The sequence below is a fragment of the Mustelus asterias genome, chromosome 8, assembly GCF_964213995.1.
Source record: "Mustelus asterias chromosome 8, sMusAst1.hap1.1, whole genome shotgun sequence".
NCBI classification, from domain to species: Eukaryota; Metazoa; Chordata; class Chondrichthyes; order Carcharhiniformes; family Triakidae; genus Mustelus; species Mustelus asterias.
The window spans coordinates 74,890,188-74,916,263 of NC_135808.1; the positions used below are offsets into that span (position 1 = coordinate 74,890,188).

The 26,076-nt window shown below is 40.1% G+C and overlaps 1 protein-coding gene across 1 annotated transcript; it reads left to right on the plus strand.

The window, feature by feature from the left end:
* Window positions 1-229: 229 nt before the first annotated feature.
* On the plus strand, window positions 230-25,471 carry rtca (RNA 3'-terminal phosphate cyclase). The gene is made up of 11 exons (XM_078218226.1): window positions 230-388; window positions 2,970-3,070; window positions 6,058-6,201; window positions 8,256-8,379; window positions 9,371-9,429; window positions 18,708-18,849; window positions 19,942-20,066; window positions 21,418-21,476; window positions 21,864-21,958; window positions 23,276-23,380; window positions 25,232-25,471. The coding sequence occupies exons 1-11, from the start codon at window positions 233-235 to the stop codon at window positions 25,328-25,330; spliced, it is 1,209 nt and encodes a 402-aa protein (XP_078074352.1). The 5' UTR covers window positions 230-232; the 3' UTR covers window positions 25,331-25,471.
* The last annotated feature ends 605 nt before the right edge of the window (window positions 25,472-26,076 follow it).

Sequence of the window (26,076 nt, forward strand, 5' to 3'; positions counted from 1 at the left end):
GATGTGTGAGAGGCGGGGTTTGACTGGGTGATTGATGTGTGAGGGGCGGTGTTTGACTGGGTGATTGATGTGTGAGGGGTGGGGTTTGACTTGGTGATTGTTGTGTGAGGGGCGGGGTTTGACTGGGTGATTGATGTGTGAGGGGCGGGGTTTGACTGGGTGATTGATGTGTGAGGGGCGGGGTTTGACTGGGTGATTGATGTGTGAGGGGCGGGGTTTGACTGGGTGATTGATGTGTGAGGGGCGGGGTTTGACTGGGTCATTGACGTGCGGATCCGGCTCGGGAGACTGTGACTTCAGACTGCGGCACTTTGGGCGAACGCGGCTCTTTCGGCTGGCGGCAATGGCGGAGCAGGTCTTTGAGATTGATGGTGGGATAATGGAGGGGGTGAGTGTGGTTGCTGCCTGGAGTTGGGCTCCGTTCCGCTGATATCGCGGCTTTCGGGGCCTTGTTGTGAGGAGCAGCCAGTAGTATTAACGTTTGAATGGCGGCTCCAACCGAGAGGAGAGCGGGGATTAAACCGGCCACTCAGTCCCAAACTCTGAAACGTTTCTTCATTGTAGGGTTGGCATCAACAATAGATCATAATAAAACCTCAGGAAAATTGTATGTAAAAATAAAATCCGTCTGGTAGAAATTGTACCCACATTGATCAGATGTGCGTCCATTTTAATCTGGCCAGGAATGTGCTGGAAAATCTCAGCAGGTCTGGCAACATCTGTAAGAGAAAAGAGATGACGTTTCGAATCCAGATGACCCTTTGTCAAAGTCTTTTCTCTCCTTACAGATGCTGTCAGACCTGCTGAGATTTTCCAGCATTTTCTCTTTTGGTTTCAGATTCCAGTATCCACAGTAATTTGCTTTTATCAATCTGGCCAGGAATGTGCTGGAAGTTTTGATTCTTGCAATGCCAGGTGTGCAGACTATTGCCCTTGGGTTGGGAACCTCTATCACTCTGTCGACCAGACCCAGGCAAATTCTGGCCTATTTGCAGTTTTATATATATTTAATTTTCTCGACTGCACTGTTTGAATTTCCGAGTCCAAAATGTTTTTGGTGTTCCAGGATTGGTGGATAAATCCTAAATCAGAAGTAATCCTAGTCGTAATTTGAGATATATGAATATTTAGAATGCACCCGTGGTCCACCCTATCATACAGTCTATATTTATGCAGTAGAATTATACAAGGGCACTTAATAAAATCATGAAGCAATGGCTATGGATAAAGTGTTATTCATCTTACAAAACATCACCACCCACTAGATGACATATGGTTTGGGAAGAAAATGAATTGTGATTTTAAAACATTTACACAGATTTGGTAAGTAGTTGTTTTGACCAAGGTAGTATCAGTGGGAGGTATTGCTGAGAGAGCAAAATGGAAGGTGACACCTGCCAAGATTTCTCATGATGCAGTCATTAACCCAGTGCCATGTAAAAGACCTGTACAGCCTCTGGCAACTGTGTGTTATCAACCTGGGGAAGTACATGTTCAATGTCACAGGATACTGTGACCTAATGGGTGGAAGTTAATGCTCTCCAACACATCACATATTGAGGAAACGGTCACAGTTCAGTTGGTAGCACTTCTGGCTCTTAGTGATTGTGAATACAAGTACCCTCAATTTTCCCTAAATTTCACTATGAATCCGTCCTTAGCCCCATTGTCATCTTCGGAGACAGGTTAACCCTTAGACACATCATCCACAGACACTGATTGTACCTAGTTCTACGTATTCACCACCTCTGAACTCTGCTGCCTTTGTGTTTTCAGTCTGCTTTTCTGATCTCCAATCGTGGTTGAGGTCCAATTTCCATTTTCCATGTTCAACATTAAGAGCAAAGCAACTGTCTTTGACAAACCCCTTGCCACCACCATAAACTGTTTTCATCCCCTCTCCAGTCACTGTATCAAGCTGAATGAGACTATCATGGACTATTAGGAATCTCAACATCCCATTCAAACCCAAGATGACCACCTGATTCCAAAATCTGCAAAACAGACAGCACCTACTTCCACATCCATAAACCTTATCTACCTCTGCATCAGTCCCTACCATAGCTCATCTACATCTGAAACTCTCAACCATCATTTTGTCACTTTCACTTTACTATTCTGATGCTGTTCTTTCCAACCTCCCATCCCTCACTCACCATATAAAACACCATAGCCTGAAACATATTTACACAGGGCGGCACGGTAGCACAGTGGTTAGCACTGCTGCTTCACAGCTCCAGGGTCCCGGGTTCGATTCCCGGCTCGGGTCACTGTCTGTGTGGAGTTTGCACATTCTCCTCGTGTCTGCGTGGGTTTCCTCCGGGTGCTCCGGTTTCCTCCCACAGTCCAAAGATGTGCGGGTTAGGTTGATTGGCCAGGTTAAAAAAATTGCCCCTTAGAGTCCTGGGATTAGCGGGTAAAATATGTGGGGGTCGGGCCTGGGTGGGATTGTGGTCGGTGCAGACTCGATGGGCCGAATGGCCTCCTTCTGCACTGTAGGGTTTCTAAAAAAAAAAAATATCCCACACCAAGTACAGTTCGCCATCCTGGAACTCTATTTCTTTGGCTCTAACCCGTTATGCATCTTCCCTTTACCATAACATTGGTGGCTGTGTTTTTAATTTGTTTATTTAGTGTCACAAGTAGTTTACATTAACACTGCAATGAAGTTACTGTGGAAATCCCCTAGTCGTCACACTCAGTTCAGGTACACTGAGGGAGAATTCAGCATGGCCAATGCAATAAGCCCTGTCTGAGCTTCACAGTTTAAAATTCCCGCTCTTCCTTAAGACTCACTTCAAACCATAGAAAGGGGACCATTCTAACCCATCTAATATCACAATCTTTGGCTGGCTGATTACACCTCTGTGAATCACTTTAAGCAACATTACTGGTGTTATATAAATATAATTATTGCTATGTTTGTGTACAAATTTTAAGATTATAAAAGTGCCTTTTTCTTTTTTCAGGGTGGACAGATTTTGCGTGTGTGCACAGCATTAAGTTGCCTACTCGGAGTCAAGATAAAAATCCACAATATACGAGCTGGGAGAAGCACACCTGGACTTCGGTAATTGTGCTACAAGTCTGTTGTCAATTTAACTGATGCTTTCCTTCTCACTAACCCCCAATCTGTATGACTTGATCATACATTTTAACATTTTTCTGTGTTTACCAGCCACTGATTCATTTCGCAATACCCTTTTCTCTTACAGCCAATGAGGAACCCCACTAACTTTGAATATCTAGGTTTAGGCCAGTAGGGGAGCAGTAGAATGTGCAGATGTTGGATAATACAAAATAAAATTCTGCTGTCCTAGGATCTTTTTCTAATTTTTTTTTCAAATTCTTATATAGTTCCCTTTTATATTATGGCTACTTTGAGTAAAGTATTCCACATTCTAATAAGCTGAGTTGGGCTGAGGGTAGTGCGGGAGTAATTATTTTTCTTTTCATTTTTTTGCCTCATCTGAGATTCTGTATGGGATGTGCAGATATTTCCGAGAATGAAATCTTGAAAGACTTAAGCCACTCCAAACTATTCTGCCTAGATAGCAACTCAAACCCCTTCACTGGTAACAGTTTGAGATTAAACCAGTCTGTTTGCAACCTTGGTGTCACCTTTGACCCTGAGGTGTGCTCTGACCTCACTTTTAATACCGTACTAAGGATTGTCTATTTCCATCTCTGTAACATTGCCTGACTTCATCTCTGAGCTCATCTGCTGTCGCAACCTTCATTTGTGCCTTCGTAACTTCTAGACTTGACTATTCCAATGCACTCCTGGTTGTTCCGCAAACTTGAGGTCATGCAAAATGCAGCAGTCCATCTCTTACCTTGCACTAAGTCCCGTGCACCTATCATTCCTATGCTCCCTGACCTATATTAACTTCCTTATTTTGAAAATGTGCACCTTTGGGTTCAAATTCCTTCATAGCCATGCCTCTGTCTATTTCTATAATGTCCTTCAGCTCCACAACCCTCTGAGATATCTGCGTTCCTTTAGTTCTAGCCTCCTGAGTATCCCAATTTCAATTGCTTCATCATTGGTAATCATGCCTTCAGTTGTTATGGCATTTGTCTGGAATACCTCTTACATTTCACCTGTCTAACATGCTTTCTTCTTTAACATACTCCTTAAAACCTACTTCTTTGACAGACTTTTGGTCATCTATCCTGATGTGGCTTTAAGCGGTTCAGTGTCATTTTGTTTGATAATTGCTCCTGTGAAGTACCTTAAAATGCTTTATTACATTAAAGGCACAGTACAAATATGATATGTTGATCCTTGTGTTATGTGCCTCCTTGTTAGCACATCTCTGCTGGTGCACGGAATGACTTAAATGTCATAGCATGTTATTTCAAAACCAGTTATGGCTTAGAAAGCTGCTACTTGGATCTGTCTTAACCTTCTCTATTCCAGATGAAACCTTTTTCTTTAGCCTTCTTTACTATAAGCTCTTATTCCTAGCAATAGTTCAGTGAATCTTTGCTGTACCCTTCCAAATCTATAATATTCTTTGTATAGGGGATGCCCAGAAATGCACACCAGTCTGGAACTTTGTATGATAAATGTCTATACATTTTGTTGAGAATGTTACTGCTTACTTATTTTCACTATTCTTTTTAGAATAATTTATTATCTGCATTGGGCAATTAGGTATAGATTAAATTCAATCTTGCTTAGTTTGTCAAGCCCCCTAACATGGCATCATCACAAATTTCAATGTAATTTCTCCTGTCCTTGTGATCAAAGTCTTAGCACACATCTGAGGTACGTGCCTACCCGTAACCTGTCAATCTGAAATAATATTCATATCCTCTAGCCAGCTTGCTATTAATGCTATGTACAATATGCTATTGAAAATCCACGGTGTGATTTTGAATTATGGCAGTGATTTTTAGTAAATATTGCACAGTACAGTTTGCATAATCCAGATTCTCCTGTGCTGTTGGAGAGGGGTCAAATGCTGTTCAGCCATATGAAAGTGTATAGAATCTTGTGTTGGTTTTTGGTGCAATTTCAGTGACATCCAACTGGAGGGAGCATTTGAAGACTGTGTGACTTTTAAATCAAGATAGAAACTCATTAAACAGTAACTGTTTACTCCTCCCCAGTATTTTGCTTTTACTTCAGATTTTAATTATTTACAGTTTCTGTTTATTGCTGCTGTTTATTCACCAGATTCCAGTTATTTCTTTGTTGGATTCTATCCTTTCTGCACTGCAATGCCAGAAGATTACTTTCATTTTTGGCCAGTTTCTTTCTGTTCCTCCTCACAATTTGCCCCACAGAGTTACAACATTGGATGATTGTATCTAAACCTGAGTGGTGCACACTTAAATTCTCCTATTTTAAAAAGTGTCAAAGTAGGGACTGAAGGTAACCATACCAAAGGTAAACTGACATTTCTATGAAATGTCCTTGCATTCAGAATTGTAAAAATAGCCTTTCAAAAAAAAAAGTATTTTAGTAATCAGGGGTCAAGATAAATAATTTATAAAGGTCAGATCCAGTTGGAAAATGTTGATCACCAGTCTCCTGATAGTTTCTGTAAATGTGCCTTGTTTATTGGTTGTTTATGAAACAAAATCTGTGTAGACATTGGATGGTGCTGTGATGTGACTTAAAATCAGACTATTCTGACGAGATAAATGTTTCCTCTGTTTGCTGACTTTAAGTTGTGACTTGAGCTTGGATGGCTTGAAAGCAGTTCACTATGATTTGGTCCCACAACAAATACCTGCTCTAATTTTGGTGAAAATCTGCAGCATCACTTATGGCAACAGATAGCTGCTGTCAGAAATTGAAGCATTTAAAATTGAATAAAAAAGGGATATTTTTCTGTGATTGGATCTGAGGCACATAGTTGATACAGAATAGAGGAAAACTTATTCTTCACCTAACATGGTGGCCTTGATCCAAGAGAGCTTGATGTCGGCCCTGGTTGGCTAAGAACCAACCTACCTCATCTTAAAGAGCACCAATGTTCATAAGCAGAAACCTCAAAAACTTAATTTGTGTAAATACTGAAAAAAAAATGTTCCAATCTTCAGGCCACAGCATCTGACAGGACTTGAGATGATTCGTGATTTATGTGATGGCTGCCTTGAAGAAGCAAAAGTTGGTTCAACAGAAATCTCTTTCTCTCCGGGTAAAATCAAAGGAGGAAACCATGTGGCAGATACAAAAACAGCTGGGTAAGCATAAGTATTGATGCTGCGTTAACTTTTATTTAAGACATGAAATGCAGGAGCCTAACTATAGCAGGACTGGGATAACTAATTCATTTTCTTTGTCCTTATTGATACAAGCATTATTCAATGCCTTTTATATTTGATGTGGAACTTCACACCAAGGACCTCAGAAGAATGTCAAACATTGACAATTATCAAAACATAAACTTTTAAAACTAGTCTAATTACCTGAATTGGCTGAAATTTTTAATTTGAATAATGTGAGTAATTTAGCATGGTAACAATGCTGTAATTAAGAGACTGACTTCCTGAGCTTCTAATAAGTTAAATGTAAATAAAGTATCAACCTACTTGAGCAACTGAAGATAATTGGAAAGGCTGTGTCATGGAATCTGAGGATTTTAATAAGAGGAGCTATACAAATTTAATGGCTGCTTGCAGTTTTCAAATATCTTTCCATGGCACTTCTTGAAGAGTGAATTGAGACAAAGCCTCCCAACACTCAGCTTTATTTTGGAAGGAATCATAGCTGTGCCTGACTTTTATCTTTCCCATATTGGCCAAACATACAGTTTCCAATAGGAGATATTGGGTGATCTTTATTATGGAATGTTATACTTTACAGGTAATTACCCTAGCAAAAAAAAAGTCAAAATACATTGTGCTTTGTAAACTGTGACATCCTCATGTTAGAAGGCATTTATTTTCTCTTAATTTGGCCTATATTTCTGAGATTCTGCCCGCTGATATCCAGAAATAGTTTTAACCCCATCTCCTGCTTGGATGTAAATTATTTACTGTCGCAGCAACTTGCAATGATGTCATGCTATGGAAGTGGGAGTAAACAGACTCTAATGGAGAGGATTACAAGGTCAGGGACCAAACCGACTCAAGAACAGCTTCTTCCCTGCTGCCATCAGACTTTTGAATGGACTTACCTTGCATTAAGTTGAACTTTCTCTACACCCTAGCTGTGACTGTAACACTACATTCTGCACTCTTTCGTTTCCTTCTCTATGAACGGTATGCTTTGTCTGTTTAGCGCACGAGAAACAATACTTTCTGCTGTATGCTAATATATGTGACAATAATAAATCAAATCAAATCAGGTGCAACGAGGTTGAGGTTGTCCAGCATTGTCATTGTTGGGTGATATTGGTCTTTCCCTTTCACTGGTGATGCAGAATAATGTCTCATCTATAGCACTTCCTGTTGCTGAATATAAGCACAGTCTATTGCAAAGTCCAACGCCGGCATCTCCACATGCTGAATATAAGACCAAGGAGAGGCAATATAGTCACCACTGAAAGAAATGGATTAGAGTAGATAGCAAACTGCAATGTATGTTGATGAGAGGAGAACACAAAAGCTTCCAATTATGCAGATACCAGATAAATCTTTCACAAAAGAACAAATATTTACTTGTTATGAGCAGCTCATGATTTTAAGATATATATAATGCAAAATGTTATAAGAAGTCATGATACTTGATGTAAAATATGGTTCCAAGTCTTCTATATTCATAATATATGCCATGTGCAAATGTTTCATTAAACCAAGCTAACTTCAAAACTTTTTAAAATCAAGTTTTAGAAATCATATCCTAAAATGAATGTCAACATATTTAAATAGTAATGTTAAAACATAATTACAAATATTGAGACAGCTTGGAGGAAGGGTGCTTCGTGCTAATTTGCAATAGAAACTAACCTATTTAAAGTTCACTTAAATATGTTTTGCTATTTAGAATATTGTGTTGAAGCTCACGTTGATTTGATGAAAGCTCCTCAATTTCCCTAAGTGACCTGGTGGGTGTATGCGAGTATTTTATGTGCAGTAATAGAAAAACCTGTCACTCATTCCTGAAAAGGTTATTGTCAGGTGAGCGTTTTCATCACGCAAAAGCTAACTTGTCTACCTACAGGGTTCCCAAGAAACTTGTGTGAATTGTCTAAATGTGCTGATTCCTTATTTTTTCGGAATGATATTTGACATACGCAGTGATTGCACTTTGATATGCAACCAAGCTTGATGGCCAACTGTGTTTTGTTTTTTAGGAGCATCTGTCTATTAATGCAGGTCTCTACACCATGTGTACTCTTTGCTGCTTCTCCATCAGAACTGATTTTAAGAGGAGGGACTAATGCTGAAATGGCCCCACAAATTGACTACACCTTGCAAGTAAGAGCTAAGAGCTGATATGGTGATTGCAGGTTTGTGAGGAAAATACTGCATAAGTATACGTAGTCTTCTACATATATATATGTAGAAGACTACGTATACTTATGCAGTATATGTATATGTAGAAGAATGCATTTGCCCTTATCTTTTCCAGAGACACTATTTTGGCTTGATTTACAAAAAATGTATGATTATACTGAATTTTAATTCTTTTGCATGTGTTGCGTCCGTTGCCGAGATAGGCATGTTCTCGTCCTCTGCAATTTTCATTGAGTTCAGCCAGTTTTTAAAGGACTTGTGGTTCACGGCACTTCAGACAGGGCACAAAACCATAGACGAGGAAACCTTTTGAAAGGTAAATTTAGAAGGTTTTACCCAGGCCCCTAATTGCCAGAGTATGCCCTCCACCCACCCCCATGGTCCCTCATACCCTCCATGCCAAGCTATGACCCTTCACACATTCCATGCCCATTCATCCACTGTATGTTCTGTATAGAACCAGTGAACCTTATAGTGGCAATAGGGTACGTTAAAGCTTTAGAAACAGTCATTCGTTCAATAAGATTGCTTTTACTAGAGCTCAATAAAAATATCAATCATCTTTTGAAGTATCAATAACAGAAACTGCAAGTAATTAAAACCCCTTTATCTTGTGTAAATAAACATTGTTCAATTCACAGAATAAATTATAGAGCCAAAGCTGTCAATCAAGCAATATTCTCCCTGGGCTGACGAAATTTCAACACTATAATGGATATCCGGACTCTCGGCCATGAATGGAGACTGATAGCTCCTCATCCTTGAAACAGGAATAGGGGTCTAAAATAAGTGGAAAATAATGACTAAAAATGCAAAATACTCTCTGCAAACTGAGACATTAAGTTCATGTGATAATCTCCTTTGTCTTTGTTCAGTCAGGTTAATGGTAGCTGTAGTAAAATATATTCCAGTTAAATGTCGGGTTGAACTAACCAAATTTTCTGTATTTCAGGTATTTAAACCGATTATTGAAAAGTTTGGATTTCAGTTCAGTTGTGATTTAAAAATGAGGTGAGTATAAAGGGCATGTTTTTGTTAGTTACCTGTGTGGGTGACTTATACTTGAGGAAGCAATTTGAAAGAAAATCTTCATTGACAGATTGCTGAGTTGCTACCACCTGAAGTTGATTTTTATTTTGCCTAATTTGTTTTGTGACTGAATGTAGAAATGATTTTTCTATTTTGAAATAGTAGTTAGCTGTGAAATTCTTTGCTTGAAGAAGCAAGTAATAGTTCCTTGTGAGAAACAGCTCAGTGGTTTTCTTCTCCTAATTGTGAAGTGCAGGTCTGGAATTTAGCATTCTGTTGATTCTCACTAAATATGATGCAGAGGTGGAAATACCAGACTGGTGTAATAAAAGGTGGAACTCTGAAGCACATTATTGAAATGGAGCAGGCGATTCAGATACCAAAAGAGAAAACGCTGGAAAGTATTTGTCAAAAGAGTCATCTGGACTCGAAACGTCAGCTCTTTTCTCTCCTTACAGATGCTGTCAGACCTGCTGAGATTTTCCAGCGTTTTCTCTTTTGGTTTCAGATTCCTGCATCCGCAGTAATTTGCTTTTATCCAGGCAATTCACATAACCTGTCGATTTTTATTTCTGAGAGTACAAAAATGCTGAAATATCCACAATCTCGTCCCCTACATTGGGAAGAAAATAAAATTCTGACACAGCAATTGTAATGTTTTTCTTTCTAGCTTTAGCAGTTTAAGCTAGCATGACCTTTTTTTTTCAGTTATTATGAAAATGTATTTATGCTACGACTCCCCAAACGCTAAAAACAGAATCTTAGCTATTTTTGGGAGATATGGGCCAGGTTTTTGCCTTTCTGACCTTCTAAATGAGTGTGGATGGTGTACCCCATGGAAGTTAGCTCAAGTGTAGCTGTGCTGCTCTCTGATTCTATGATATGGTGGTGTTTCAACTTCTGTTATGTAGTACTTGTAAACCATGTCAGGACAGATATCTTAGACAACTTTCTTTTTATTTTTAGAAGGATACAAATAGTAGTTGAAAAATGTTTGTTAATTTTGCTTCCCACAATCTACTATTGACAAGAAAATTTTAAACTCACTAAATTTTACTTAAAAAGATGTGACCCACCTGACTTCATGTGCACTAAAATGAAAAATGCTGGCTCTGTTTTATTGCAGTTTCCTATTCAGGATTCTCTGCTTCCTCTCAGCTAGTCAGTTTATCGTCCTGTGCATGTGTGCCTGTTTCATTGCTAGATTGACCAAAAACAAATATTAGTCGGCTTGCTATTGCAGTGTATTTGTGAGCAGGGGTTTGAAGTTGAAAGACGAGTGTTCAGTTCACAAAGACTTCATTCATATTGATACATCCCTGGGTAGTAGTATCGTGTAATCAGATATCGAGCAGTTTGAGTGCACAGCTGAAAACAGGACATAGAGTCCATTTAGAGCAGTGAGTCAGAGAAAATCTAAGACAAGCCTGAAATTTTTAATACTGTAACAAAATGATTTACATTGTCCTTTTGAATATAACCAGACCTGTTGACATTGTGGAATACAACTTCACCAAATTACTCAAATATTGAAAATGGGCTGACTTGAAAATAACCATGAGCTTGAACCAACACAGCCCCGCAAACCTCCAGACCCCTGACTGCCATTTTATGCTCCATGCTCTTCCACTCCACAGTCAGGAGGAACTCTGCTTTGGAAAGCTGCCTACCAATTTGGTTGGCAGATCTCTGGTCCCTCCAGCAACAGCGCTGGAGTGGCTGGAAGGGGCGCTGCGCCAATCAGCCTCGAGACTAAATCATAGAATCCCTACAGTGCAGAAGAGGCCATTCGGCCCACCATGTCTGTACTGACCTTCTGAAAGAGCAATCTACCTAGGTCCATTCCTCACCCTAACCCTGTAACACCCCATATTGATCATGTCCAATGCATCTCTCCTGCACATCTTGGACACTAACGGGCAATTCAGCATGGCCAGTCCAACTAACCCGCACATCTTTGGACTGTGGAAGGAAACCGGAGCACCCGGAGGAAACGCACGCAGACACGGGGAGAACATGCAACCAACCCAGACAGTCACCTGAGGTGGGAATTGAACCGGGGTCCCTGGCGCTGTGAGGCACCAGTGCTAACCACTGTGCCATCATGCCGCCCCAAAAAAAGGTCCCAGGAACTGGAGGCCCAAGTAAGAGGTCTCAGGGCTGGGAGGATAGGTGGGGTGGAGGTCCAGAGGTAACTGGGCCTACAGGTGGGCACTCCAAAACAAAGTTTCTGATGCCCCCTCCTCCTGCCAGAGAAGATCAACCTTTCTTCGTTTCCAGGTTTCTCCCCTGAACTGTCACCCGCCACCAACCTACAAATTGAGGCTGAGTGGGGAATGGTCCTCAAGTAGCCATTAATTGGCTCCTTAAGGGCCTTAATTGGGATAAGGGCGGGCTATCACAGGAAGGACCTGAATTCATGCAACACCTTTTAGTATCTTTTGAAGTGGTCTGTTTTCTTGTGAGAAACATAGCAGCCAATTTGTATACAGCAAGATTCTACAAAAAGAAACATAATAATGATCAGATAATTTGATTTTGTTTTGAAGTAATGTTGGCTGTGGGATAAGTATTAGCCAAAACACCAGGGCAAAGTTATTTTTATGCATTCTTGAAATTTGTTATTGGTTAGGCCAGTAATCAGGATTTAAAATGAGTGACAAATAATGACAAAATGAAAATACTGTATGCAAACAGTTAAATCTTTGCTGCCGATTTTCAATGCTGAAGAGACTAGGTTCATCTTAATCAATAATTGCCCTTGAGAAGGTATGGTGAGCCATTTCTTGAACCACTGCAGTCCATGTGTAGGTACACCCACAATGCTGTCAGGGAGGGAGTTTCATGATTTTGACCAAGTGACAGGTGATATAGTTCTTAGTCAGATGTGTGGTATAGTAGGGAACATTAGGTGGTGATGTTCTTATGCATCTGCTGCCTTTGTTCTTCTAGGTGGTAGAGATTGTAGGTTTGGAAGGTGCTGTCCAAGGAGCCTTGGTGAGTTGCTGCAGTGCATCTTGTAGAACATACAAATTAGGGGCAAGAATAGGCCACCTGAACCTTCTCTGCCAGTCAATGAGATCACAGCTGATTTGATTTCTTAACACTCTGACCTATCCCCTGTAACATTTCACTCCCTTATCAAGAATCTATCTACCTTAAATATATTCAGCTTCTGCTTCCATTGCCTGTTGAGGAAGAGAGTTCCAAAGAGTCACAACCCTCTGAGGAAAATAAAATTCTCCAAATTGCTGTCATAAATCGGCAACCACTTTTTTAAAAACAATGACTCCTGGTTCTAGATCCTTCCACAAGAGGAATCATCCTTTCCACACTAACTCTGCCAAGACCCCTCAAGATATGATATGTTTCAATCAAGTCACTTCATACCCTTCTAAACTCAACTGGATACAAGTTAGCATGTCCAGTTGTCCCTCATAAGACAACCCACCCATTCCAGGCATTAGTCTAGTAAACCTCTGAACTGCTTCCACTGTATTTGCATCATTTTTAAATAAGGAGACTAATACTGTACACAGTACTCCAGATGTGGCCCTGTGTAACAAGCATAGCCTCCCTACCTTTGTATTCAATTCCTCAAACAATAAACAATAACATTCTATTAGCTTTCTTAATTACCTGCATGGTAATCTTTTGTGATTCATGCGCTAGGACACCCAGATCTCTGCATCTTGGAGCTCTGCAATCTCTCACCATTTAGATAATAAGCATTTTTATTCTGCCTGCCAAAATGGACAATTACACATTTTTCCATATTATACTCCATTTGTTAGATTTTTGCCCACTAACTTAACCTATCCATATTTCTTTGGAGCCTCCTTATGTCCTCCTCACAACTTAATTTTTCTACCTATCTTTGCATCATCAGCAAATTTGAAAACCATACCTTCGGTCTCTTCATCCAAGTCATTTATATAAATTGCAAAGCATTGAGGCCCCAGCACTGGCCTTGAGCCGGAGCTGACGAAGGGTCACCTAGACTCGAAACGTTGGCTCTATTCTCTCCTGATGTGGAGATGCCAGCGTTGGACTGGGGTAAACACAGTAAGAAGTTTAACAACACCAGGTTAAAGTCCCAACAGGTTTATTTGGTAGCAAAAGCCACACTTTTGCTACCAGAAGTGGCTTTTGCTACCAAATAAACCTGTTGGACTTTAACCTGGTGTTGTTAAACTTCTTACTCGATTCTCTCCTCACAGATGCTGTCAGACCTGCTGAAATTTTTCAGCATTTGCTGTTTTTGCTTCAGATTCCAGCAGCCGCAGTATTTTGCTTTTATCTGAAAGAAAGTGCCAGTTCCTCAATACCCACTGTCTTTAAATTCAATAATCTCAAACTAAACAAGGAATTATACTGTTTAATCCCGCAAGTGCCCCCAATTGCTGTTAGGGCCCTGGACCAGAATCCCAAGTCATATGAGGAAGCCAGACTAGACCCCAACAATTTTTCTATTTTGGCATAAATGTGAGGATGGGATGCCTCACTCCAGGAGTAATTCCACTGACAAAGTAGAGATCTTTATTATAGTAAAAACAAACTTCATTTAATAACAGTCTGTGTGGAGTTTGCACATTCTCCTTGTGTCTGCGTGGGTTTCCTCCGGGTGCTCCGGTTTCCTCCCACAGTCCAAAGATATGCGGGTTAGGTCGATTGGCCATGCTAAAATTGCCCCTTAGTGTGCTGAGATACATAGGTTAAAGGGATTAGCGGGTAAATATGTAAGGATATGGGGGTAGGGCCTGGGTGGGATTGTGGTCGGTGCAGACTCGATGGGCCCAATGGCCTCTTTCTGCACTGTAGGGTTTCTATGATTCTATCACAGTTTAAGCATAACTCTAATAAAATTTGAAACAGCTTAACTCTTAATAGTTGAACAATAGCTAAAAAATGAAAGGAAAAAATATTAATTTCTAACTTATCACTGTTTCTGAAGCTTTCAGAAAGAAATTTTGAGTTTCAGAGCAGCTTGCAGACCTCTATGTTTAGAAACCTCAGCCAGAACATAGAACATAGAACAGTACAGCACAGAACAGGCCCTTCGGCCCACTATGTTGTGCCGAGCTTTATCTGAAACCAAGATCAAGCTATCCCACTCCCTATCATCCTGGTGTGCTCCATGTGCCTATCCAATAACCGCTTAAATGTTCCTAAAGTGTCTGACTCCACTATCACTGCAGGCAGTCCATTCCACACCCCAACCACTCTCTGAGTAAAGAACCTACCTTGGACATCCTTCCTATATCTCCCACCATGAACCCTATAGTTATGCCCCCTTGTAATAGCTCCATCCACCCGAGGAAATAATCTTTGAACATTCACTCTATCTATCCCCTTCATCATTTTATAAACCTCTATTAAGTCTCCCCTCAATTTCCTCCGCTCCAGAGAGAACAGCCCTAGCTCCCTCAACCTTTCCTCATAAGACCTACCCTCCAAACCAGGCAGCATCCTGGTAAATCTCCTTTGCACTCTTTCCAGCGCTTCCACATCCTTCTTATAGTGAGGTGACCAGAACTGCACACAATATTCCAAATGTGGTCTCACCAAGGTCCCGTACAGTTGCAGTATAACCCCACGGCTCTTAAGCTCCAACCCCCTGTTAATAAAAGCTAACACACTATAGGCCTTCTTCACAGCTCTATCCACTTGAGTGGCAACCTTCAGAGATCTGTGGATATGGACCCCAAGATCTCTCTGTTCTTCCACAGTCTTCAGAACCCTACCTTTGACCCTGTAATCCACATTTAAATTTGTCCTACCAAAATGAACCCTCTCACATTTATCAGGTTAAACTCCATCTGCCATTTTTCAGCCCAGCTTTGCATCCTATCTATGTCTCTTTGCAGTCTACAACAGCCCTCCACCTCATCCACTACTCCACCAATCTTGGTGTCATCAGCAAATTTACTGATCCACCCTCCAGCCCCCTCCTCTAGGTCATTAATAAAAATCACAAATGGCAGAGGACCAAGCACTGATCCCTGTGGCACTCCGCTAGCAACCTGCATCCCGTCCGAAAATTTTCCATCCACCACCACCCTCTGTCTTCGATCAGATAGCCAGTTACCTATCCAATCGGCCAACTTTCCCTCTATCCCACACCTCCTTACTTTCATCATAAGCCGACCATGGGGGACCTTATCAAACGCCTTACTAAAATCCATGTATATGACATTAACTGCCCTACCTTCATCAACACACTTAGTTACCTCCTCAAAAAATTCTATCAAATTTGTGAGGCACGACTTGCCCTTCACGAATCTGTGCTGACTATCCCGGATTAATCCGCATCTTTCTAAATGGTCGTAAATCCCATCCCTAAGGACCTTTTCCATCAACTTACCAACCACCGAAGTAAGACTAACTGGCCTATAATTACCAGGGTCATTTCTATTCCCTTTCTTAAACAGAGGAACAACATTCACCACTCTCCAGTCCTCTGGCACCATTCCCACGTAAGAAGTTTAACAACACCAAGTTAAAGTCCAACAGGTTCATTTGGTAGCAACAGGTTTATTTGGTTGGACTTTAACCTGGTGTTGTTAAACTTCTTACTGTGTTTACCCCAGTCCAACGCTGGCATCTCCACGTCATGACCATTCCCGTGGACAGTGAGGACCCAAAGATCAAAGCCAAAGGCTCTGCAATCTCATCCCTTGCCTCCCAAAGAATCCTAGGATATATTTCATCGGGCCCAGGGGACTTATCGACCTTCAGTTTATTCAAAGCTGCTAGTACATCCTCCCTCCGAACACCTACTTCCTCCAGACTATTAGCCTGTAACACCTTCTCTTCCTCAAAAACATGGCCCCTCTCCTTGGTGAACACTGAAGAAAAGTATTCATTCATCACCTCTCCTATCTCGACTGACTCCACACACAAGTTCCCACTACTGTCCTTGACCGGCCCTAACCTCACCCTGGTCATTCTTTTATTCCTCACATAAGAGTAAAAAGCCTTGGGGTTTTCCTTGATCCGACCCGCCAAGGACTTCTCATGCCCCCTCCTAGCTCTCCTAAGCCCCTTTTTCAGCTCATTCCTTGCTAACTTGTAATCCTTAATCGAGCCATCTGAACCTTGTTTCCTCATCCCTACATAAGCTTCCCTCTTCCTTTTTGCAAGACATTCCACCTCTTTTGTGAACCATGGTTCCCTCACTCGGCCATTTCCTCCCTGCTTGACAGGGACATACCTATCAAGGATGCACAGTATTTGTTCCTTGAAAAAGTTCCACTTTTCATTAGTGCCTTTCCCTGACAGTTTCTGTTCCCATCTTATGCCCCCTAATTCTTACCTAATCGCATCATAATTACCTCTCCCCCAATTATAAACCTTGCCCTGCCGTACGGCCCTATCCCTCCATTGCAATAACAAAAGACAGCGAATTGTGGTCACTATCTCCAAAGTGCTCTCCCACAACCAAATCTAACACTAAGAACTGAAAGCTGTTTTTCTCTGCTGCATATCTAGCTCCTCCCATTAACCACATTATCACATGACTATGTCTATCAACTTAATCAAAAACCCCATGGGAAACCTTCGTCTGTAAATAAAAATCCATTAACTCTCTACGAAGAAAACACTACATAGCTAAAATGCTCTCCCAGCATCTGAGCTACATTTCCACCAGACACACCGACTGCCTATAGAAAAAAGACTGAATTTTAAAACATTCCTCTTAAACATGAAGAAACAATAGACATATCTATAGCAACTACTATCATCACAGCAGAGAGTGTGAGCGCACGTGCAAGAGAGAGCTATAGTATGGGAGAGTGTGTGTACGTATGTGCGCAAGAGAGAGATTGTGTATGTGCGTGTAGTCGGGAGAGTGTGAAGTGTGAAGGTGTGTGTGAGTCTGCCTTATGCCCAATCTCAGTTTTCCTACTCTCAGCACCACATATCAACACATACTCACTCACTCATATTCACCCACAAGCTGATCCTATTAGTTTTTATTACTTGTTCTTTTTAACCTAATAATTTATTGCATGATATTGCTGGGGGATTTTTTCTCAGCAATTGTATCTTTTTTTAAATTTAGTCTATTGCTCTGCCAATCTTTATCTGTCTGAAATTTGCTCATCGGCCTCTTGGGTGAGAGAAATATGCAAATATGGATCCCTGTGCAAAAAGATTGGACAAGCCTGGGTTACATTCTGTCTTGTTGCAGAAGGTGATCACCCTGCACTTGTGTGCTGCAAATATTGTCCATTTATCAACTCAAGCCTGAATATTGTCCAAGTTTTCCTGCACGTGAGCATGGGCTGCTTCAGTATCTGAAGAGTCTCGAATGCTACTGAATGCTCTGCAGTCATCAAAAACATCCTTACTGCTTATCTTATGTTGGCGGGAAGGTCAAGCGGTTGAAAATGTTTGGGTTAGGACATTGCAGCAGAATTTTCTCAAGGTAATGTCCTGGTGCTGAGATGATTGCCGCCAACAACCACGACCATCCTCCATTGTGCCAGCTATCTCTACAACTAATGGAGAGTTTCCTGCTCCTCCCCCAATTGTCATTTATTTCAATTTTGCTCGGGCCCTCTGATGTCAAGCGTAATCTCTCTGAATTCAGATGGCCCCTGCTCTTTCCGATTCTTGCTGAGATACGACTGCTCTGCAGTTAGGCACCTTTTTGTACCTTAATTCAAGTACCATTCTTTGTATATAAACCAAGATCATATCATAGAATCTGTAGCGTCCAGAAGGAGGCCTGTCAGCCCATCGAGTCTGCACTGACTCAGCATCTCACCTAGCCCGCCCCACCTGATCCCCATAATCCCATGTTTTTACCCCATTAATCCCCCTAACCTAAGGGAACATGGCCAATCCACCTAACTTGCACATCTTTGGAGTGTGGGTGGAAACTGGAGCACCCAGAGGACACTCACACAGACAAGGGGAGAATGTGCCAACTCCACGCAGTCACACAAGGCCAGAATTGAACATGGGTCCCTGACGCTGTGAGACAGCAGTGCTAACCACTGTGCCATCATGCTGCCCAGTATGGTGAACATTGATATGGTATTCCTCAATAGAGCTTCTCGATTCTCTGTACTATTTATCCAAATACATGCATTTTCTAGCAGGATAGTGATAGGATACTTTGTGATTTACCCACTTCAAAATTCTGGACTTCTCCATGTACTTTACCTGTAAGATATAAATTCATTAATGTGTTTGCACTCATGAAGGTGAAGACTACTACATTTAAACCAACCAGCCAATGTGTTTTGCAGAGGTTACTATCCAAAGGGTGGCGGTGAGGTGAGAGCAAAAATATCTCCTGTAAAACAACTTACTCCAATAGACATGACAGAACGAGGAACAATTACAAAGATTCATGGGAGAGCCTTTGTTGCTGGAGTTCTGCCACTTAAGGTAAGAAGTAAATCTCATTCTGGATTTTTCAGAATTGAAGTTTTTCTATTTTTCTTATTTGCTGACCTTGATTTTGGTTGTTGATTAAGATGTTCTTGAGATTCCATTTTACAAAATAAGATTTTTGGTTTTAAGTGTGGGCAATGTATCAAATGGTTACAAGAAGAACAAAGAGTAATCTTGTGGATTCTAAGTCCTTGATTTTGGTTGTTGATTAAGATGTTCTTGAGATTCCATTTTACAAAATAAGAGATTTTTGGTTTTAAGTGTGGGCAATGTATCAAATGGTTACAAGAAGAACAAAGAGTAATCTTGTGGATTCTAACTCTGGCATGCACAAGCCCTGGACCAAAATGCAGTGTGCTGGTCAGTTGGTGTTATTGGCTATAATATATGATGGTTGTGTCTGCTGCAATGGGGCTCCAATACACTGACCATTAGGCAATGGTTCCAATCAATAAATTATTTTCCTGAATGTAACTTTAAACTTTGATTGCACATTACTTTCAGGGGTCTTTGAAGAGCATTTTATTACTTGTTATAGAGATGTGCATGGGTGATGCTGAAAAGATGGAGTTGCCTCTTGTTTTGACGCAATCATTTGTACAATGGAGTCGCTTGCCAGGCCACTTTGGAGAGTATTGAAGGTCAACCATGTAGTTTGCATACTTCAACCACTTGTGCCAGCTAGGGTGGAATGATCCTTTTTTTAGGAATCCAACAATTTGTTTTGGTTGTTTTCTTGTTCTGTACACAATGATCAGATTTGTTAAATTCACTTTCACAATTCACCATGGTTGGATTTGAACTCCTAACCTCTGGGCTGTTAGAATTAGTATCAAGTGCTAAATTCATGCTGTATAATAACAATCAATCTAATAATTTTGGCATGATGTGATAGAGCCTGACAGATCTCAAGTTGCTTTCCTCATTGTGTGTAACACAATTTCCTACTAGTACTGCAAATTTGCACCAAACGGTTGTTTTTGAACATTAAAAAAATATAATTTGCTGCAACAATCCATTTACCCTAAAGGCAGTGAATCATGCTGAGATTAGGATGAACTAAAAGTGTTTCTTTCTTTTTATTAGCTTGCAAATGAGATGGCATCGGCAGCCGTTCGGTGCATCAGAAAAGAAATGCGTGATATTTACGTAAATATCCAGTCTGTGCAGGAGCCTAAGGACAAGGCATTTGGAAATGGAAATGGAATTATGTAAGAAGCAACCTTCTATCATTGTACATGAATGAAATATTCGTCTTTCATTCCAGTTTAATTGAGATTTTGGAGTTGCCAAGTTTTGGTTTTCACTTATTGATATGTTTTGTTTTTGCGTGTTCTGACTGCTTCATTATACAGGAATGTAGATGATTATTTGGCTTTGTAGATATGGACCAACCTGTTTCATGTGCTTCTCGGTGACAGTAATAGGATCAAAGGTGCTTATTTGTCCGCTAGGATTTAAGATTTGGTACCTCAATAATGTTAATAATATTAAACATTTTTAAAATCACTATATTAGTATTCAAAGCACTATTTAAATATTGTATTTTAGTGCATCGGTCAAATTAGGAAACCAGGAATGGGAATCCCCGAACTTTCTACGTTATTTTAAGCCCTGCTTCTGAAAATCACAGGACACTGATGTCAGATGATGCATATGTTTTGCTCTCCATCCATGCTCCATTTCAAAGAATGTTTTAATATTTATATTATTCAACCATTAGTAGATAGCTGTGAAAATAATCTGCAGTGTTTGAAGTGAAGTGGCTGCGTCTCTTTGAGAAGAAGTGGGTCATACAACAGCCTTTCCTTTTGTTTAGTTCAAATTCACTGTAGCCCATTAAGAACAAATTTTAAGAACATGAACTTTGTCAAATAAGTATTTAATTTAAGAGTTCAGCCTTCCAAATATGCATCTCAGTTACTTCAATAATAAATTCTTATACCAGCTAGACCCATTGATTTCTTGTTTTTTGAAGTAGTTGGGTATTACCAAGCTCAATTGAAAGCACGCTTCTGAAGTGGTTGATTTGTATTGTCACAAGTGCTTACACTCTAAAGACTGCCATTACAGTGGATTGTGTAATACACTTCATTCTAAAATGAAATACTTGCGAGAATTTTACCTGCTGCATTCCTAATAGCAGCAGCATGCTTACTGGAACTCCATTGATGTGAGTCTATTGCCCTAACTGATTCCAGTCATGCTGCTAGTGTCAAAGAGGAGCACTCTTTCTACACGCAGGTAGATTGAAGCTCCAGGATCAGGAGGTGGTCTGGCTCCTCTATTACCCTTCCTTTGTATCCATGGCAAAATCAGCATTTTTATGAGCTAGTTAATTATTCTCCTGTCCGCTGATCTAAGAGTGTTGTACAGAACATTGCATGGTGGAGATGAAAACATATTTAAATGGAGATAAGAAGCTTCAGTTCTTTTTAAAAGTCCTTTCATGATGATTTGCAAGAAAGCTTACTTTTCATCAATATTGAGAGGCCCGTCTGACCATTGTTTACAGTGATTATAATTAATGCAACTTGTTTAAACTTCTTTTCTTGTTTCCAGCATTTTTGCTGAAACTTCTACAGGCTGTATCATCGCAGGATCAGCCCTTGGTAAAAGAGGTAAGGTTGTTTTCAATGTTAAATGTTGAATTAGCAGGGAATAAATAGCAAACTGCTGCATCCACTACCCATAATCTACAAATTCAGTTATAGAGTACCTTTGGGATAGTAAGAAATCCCAAGGTGTTTCACATGAGTTTCCTCAGACAAGACTCGACACCAAGCTTCTCAGAGGCAGTTTCATCAATGGGGGTAATACAACAGTACTGTATAGAGGATAGTGAGGAAATAATGACGATATTTTAATAGAACTAAGGATTAAGAGTTAGCTGATACTTGTTGGGCGTGTGAAAGACATGATAAATCAGTGCTTTTGAAGAACTGAACAAAAAACAAAATCCACTGATTAAGTCAAAATATTGATGCGAGACTCTTTGTGAAATGCAGGAGTTGCTGCGGATAAAGTTGGAATTGAAGCTGCAGAGATGCTGATGAAGAATCTTCGACATGGTGGTTGTGTGGACCAGTATTTGCAGGACCAGGTATAGACAATTGACAGAACAGTTTATTTAAAAACTAAATATGTTTTTTGATGAGGAATAATTTTCCTTAGGCTGATCTTGCTGCATCCACTTGATGAACTTAACCCACTCACTGCTCCCCACTACACATTGGTAGTCCAATGCAAAGCACCTCCACAAATAATGCATCATATTTGCTGCTGCAATAATTCAATGCAGAACTTCTTAACTGAGTGCCAAGTGGAAGTTCATACACTTAAATCCAATCCTCTCTTTTTCACTACAACAATGTAAAAGAGCATCTGTTTTTGATGATGTATCAATGTCATTATTTTTATTTATATTGATGTGAAAACTTTTATAGATGAGCACAATACAAATCTTGAAATACATTTTGGATGGGCATTTAAAATGTATTGCCATAAAATGACTTTGGGCTTAAATTTTGGAAAATAATTAGCAATGTGCTTACTCCTATACATGACTGTGTTTGTAACTAGTTTTGTCTTGTTCCTGCTTTAGAAAGTTTTTTTTGTCTTTATTAAAACCACTGGTTTCAGTTGGGTAGATCTCAGTGGATAACATTCCTCTCCAGCACCTGGCAGCACAATTGACAGCACAATGCTTCTTTGTATTGCAACTGTCTGCTCATGTGTTTCAGATAAGAGGGGGAGCAGAAACTTTACTATTTTAACCCATCGCCAGGTAAAAAAATATGATCAGTGTGACTATCATCTCCAACATGAAAATCTATTTTTAACTAATATTTGAAAGCAAACCAATTGTCAGCTTGCATTAAGAACATCCAATTGTAAATAAAAGCTCTGTTTAACAAAAGTGATCGTATAGTTTGGGGCCTACGGCTGGAACTTTATGGTAATTGCTTTAGGCACATATAAATCTGTTACATATACGATCTAAAACTAGAAAACAACAACATTTTCCTCGTATATTGCATTGGCTTCATTGTACTGTTATCTATTTTCCACACATAAATAGGAAGGGAATAGAGAAGCACATGGTTTTTATGCCCAATGTTACTCACTGGTAAATGTCACTATTAATCGCAATGTTCTTTACGACTGGTATATTTTATTTTGAAAGTAACTGCATAGTAATGTTCAGTAGTATTCAGTCTCTTGTTCCAGAAGGCACACACTTTCTATGTCCAGACCCAAGTGAATTCTCACAGTAGCTTCATTGCAGTGTTAATGTAAGCCTACTTGTGACACTAATAAATAAACTTTAAGTGAAAGTCACAGAGAATTGCTTCAATGATTGTTGATGTGTCAGTGTCACCTAGCCATGAAACTTTTCAACTGCATTTCTCTGGCTCAGGTCATCGTATTCATGGCCCTGGCTAAAGGTGTCTCCAGAGTAAGAAGTGGACCCTTGACCCTTCACACCCAGACTGCTATACACTTTGCAGAAATGCTAACCAAGGTCAGTATTCTTGTGATCCTGTAAAATGTTAGCCAACGTTATTTAAATTAGTTTTCGTTCATATATGGTGATTTTTTTTTTTGTGATGTCCTTGTTGAGGAATGGAACATGTTGTAGGGCACATGTCATTGTCAATCATTTCCAGGGCGAACTATAATGGATGAAGAGCAAAATAGTTTTTATACTAACCCAAAATCACCTCTAGGCCAAATGCTCTATACTTCAAGGTTGCTGCACTCTAACTCATGCCTAATAACATAGCCAATCCCAGTCCCTCAGGAGAAACACCCTCTACCGCACCAGTGTGAAGTGTGGCATTCCATTTTTGAAAATTTTGGTAACGATTTTCCAACAGCAATATAAAAGTCTTGCTTCCAGTGAGTACCTGTCTTACATGTGCATGCATCATTTTGTTGCAGGACAAAACAATTTCTTGAGAGAGAAAAAGTCAGCCAATAACTATTTCTTATTAATTTATGATAAACTTTTACTTCAGGCTCTGTTTACTTACATACATGTATAATGCTCATTGTAAATTAGCATAACATGATACTTTTAGTCCATGCAGATGTCACCCTATATGCATCACATTTTATTCCAATCATAAAATGTTTGAGCTGCTCCTTATACTGGCAAGTACATCTAATGTGCAAAGCTTCTTAACCAAGTAAAAAGTATACTTTGACCTTCAGTTTTATTTCCATCTGAAGTCTCATGCAATACATGGTATAATACTTAATTCCTTTCCAAATAACAATTGTCCATGAGCAAAGACAGATCCACTGTGCATCTCTACATGTGTATGGTGGAACCCTGTATGTGAATGATGCACTTTAGACATTTATGCAAACCTTTACTGACCATCATCCTGAAAACAAAGAAAAGCCAGGCAGCGTGCCTTAATGACTATCGTCCGGTGGCTCTGACATCCATCATTATCGAAAGGTTAGTCATGGCACAAATCAATTCAAGTCTCCCAGATTGCCTGGATCCACAACAGTTCGTCTTTTTTAGGAGACGAAGGAAATTTGGCATGTCCGCTACGACTCTCCAACTTTTACAGATGCACCATAGAAAGCATTCTTTCTGGTTGTATCACAGCTTGGTATGGCTCCTGCTCTGTCCAAGACCGCAATAAACTACAAAGGGTCGTGAATGAAGCCCAGTCCATTGACACTGTCTACACTTCCCGCTGCCTCGGAAAAGCAGCCAGCATAATCAAGGATCCCGCACACCCCAGGCATATTCTTTTCCACCTTCTGTTGGGAAAAAGGTACAAAAGTCTGAGGACACGTACCAACCGACTCAAGAACAGCTTCTTCCCTACTACTGTTAGACTTTAGAATGGACCTCCTTTGCATTAAATTGATCTTTCTCTACACCCTAACTATGACTGAAACACTACACTCTGCATTCTTTCCGTCTCTACGTACGGTATGCTTTGTCTGTATAGCACACAAGAAACAATACTTTTCACTGTATACCAATACATGTGACAAATCAAATCAAATGCAGGTTAATGCAGTAGTTGTTGACTAGCTTTTATAGTCAGAAAGCAATGGTTGTAAATTGACATTTGCATGAGAAAATGTTACTGTAATACTTCTCTTGAATATCCTAATTTAGCTCTTTTTATTACTGAGTAAATAACCAAAATGATGCCTTGAACTTTGTTTCAAGACATTCTGAAGCTACATTCTACATTGACTTTCACAGGACGTGATTACAATAATAAAATATAGAATCAAAGTTACTTGTCATCCTACATGCAAGGTGGTTTATTAACAAAAGGTTGCATTTAACTAAGATTTGGTTATATGTTGTTCAATTTGTATTTTTTTTAAATTTCAGGCTAAGTTTACAGTCAATAAAATAGACGATCAAGAAACTGGATCAGAAAATAATATCATAGAATGCGAAGGGATTGGAATGGTGAATCCCAATTTCTGACACCTGAAACCTCAAATATGCTTTTCATATACTAAGCTAAGGAAATAGAATGTGGATATTTCTCAGTATTTTAGTTTGAGGATTCTGAATCTTACCTAAGAAGTATGTAAAAATAAAATAAAAAAACATGCATTAATACCTGAGTGCTTGCTATGTGTATAGTGACATGAAAATATAGATACATTAAATGGACAATTGCCAAACAGTAACTTCAGCGGATACACATAACATAGAATCCCTACAGTGCAGAAGGCCCATTGAGTTTGCACCAACTCTCCCATAGAGCACCTTACCCAGGCCCCATACCCCCACAACCTCACATATTTACCCTGCTAATCCCCCTAACCTACACATCTTGGGACAATATGGGGCAATTTAGCATGGTCAATCCATCTAACCTGCACATATTTGAACTGTGGGAGGAAACCGGAGCACCCGAAGGAAACCCACACAGACATTGGGAGAACGTGCAAATTCCACACGGACAGTCACCCCAGTCTGGAATCGAATCCCTGGCAGCAGTCCTAACCACTCTGCCACTGGGCTGCCCTGTAAATGTAGAAACCATAATAGACTACAAAGGAATCTTGGGAAGGTCCTGCTTCACATGTACCACTGGTGTAACTGATCCTGATAGGGTGCCATGGTGGCACAGTGGTTAGCACTGCTGCCTCACAGCGCCAGGGACCCGGGTTCGATTCCCAACTTGGATCACTGCGGAGTCTGCACGTTCTCCCCGTGTCTGC

Excerpts from the sequence above, each read along its gene's own strand:
- rtca (XM_078218226.1), top strand. The coding sequence starts at position 233 with ATGTGTGAGGGGCGGGGTTTGACTGGGTCATTGACGTGCGGATCCGGC. Across the intron at positions 6,202-8,255 it reads GCAGATACAAAAACAGCTGG|GAGCATCTGTCTATTAATGC; the intron begins GTAAGCATAAGT and ends TTTGTTTTTTAG. Across the intron at positions 8,380-9,370 it reads AAATTGACTACACCTTGCAA|GTATTTAAACCGATTATTGA; the intron begins GTAAGAGCTAAG and ends TCTGTATTTCAG.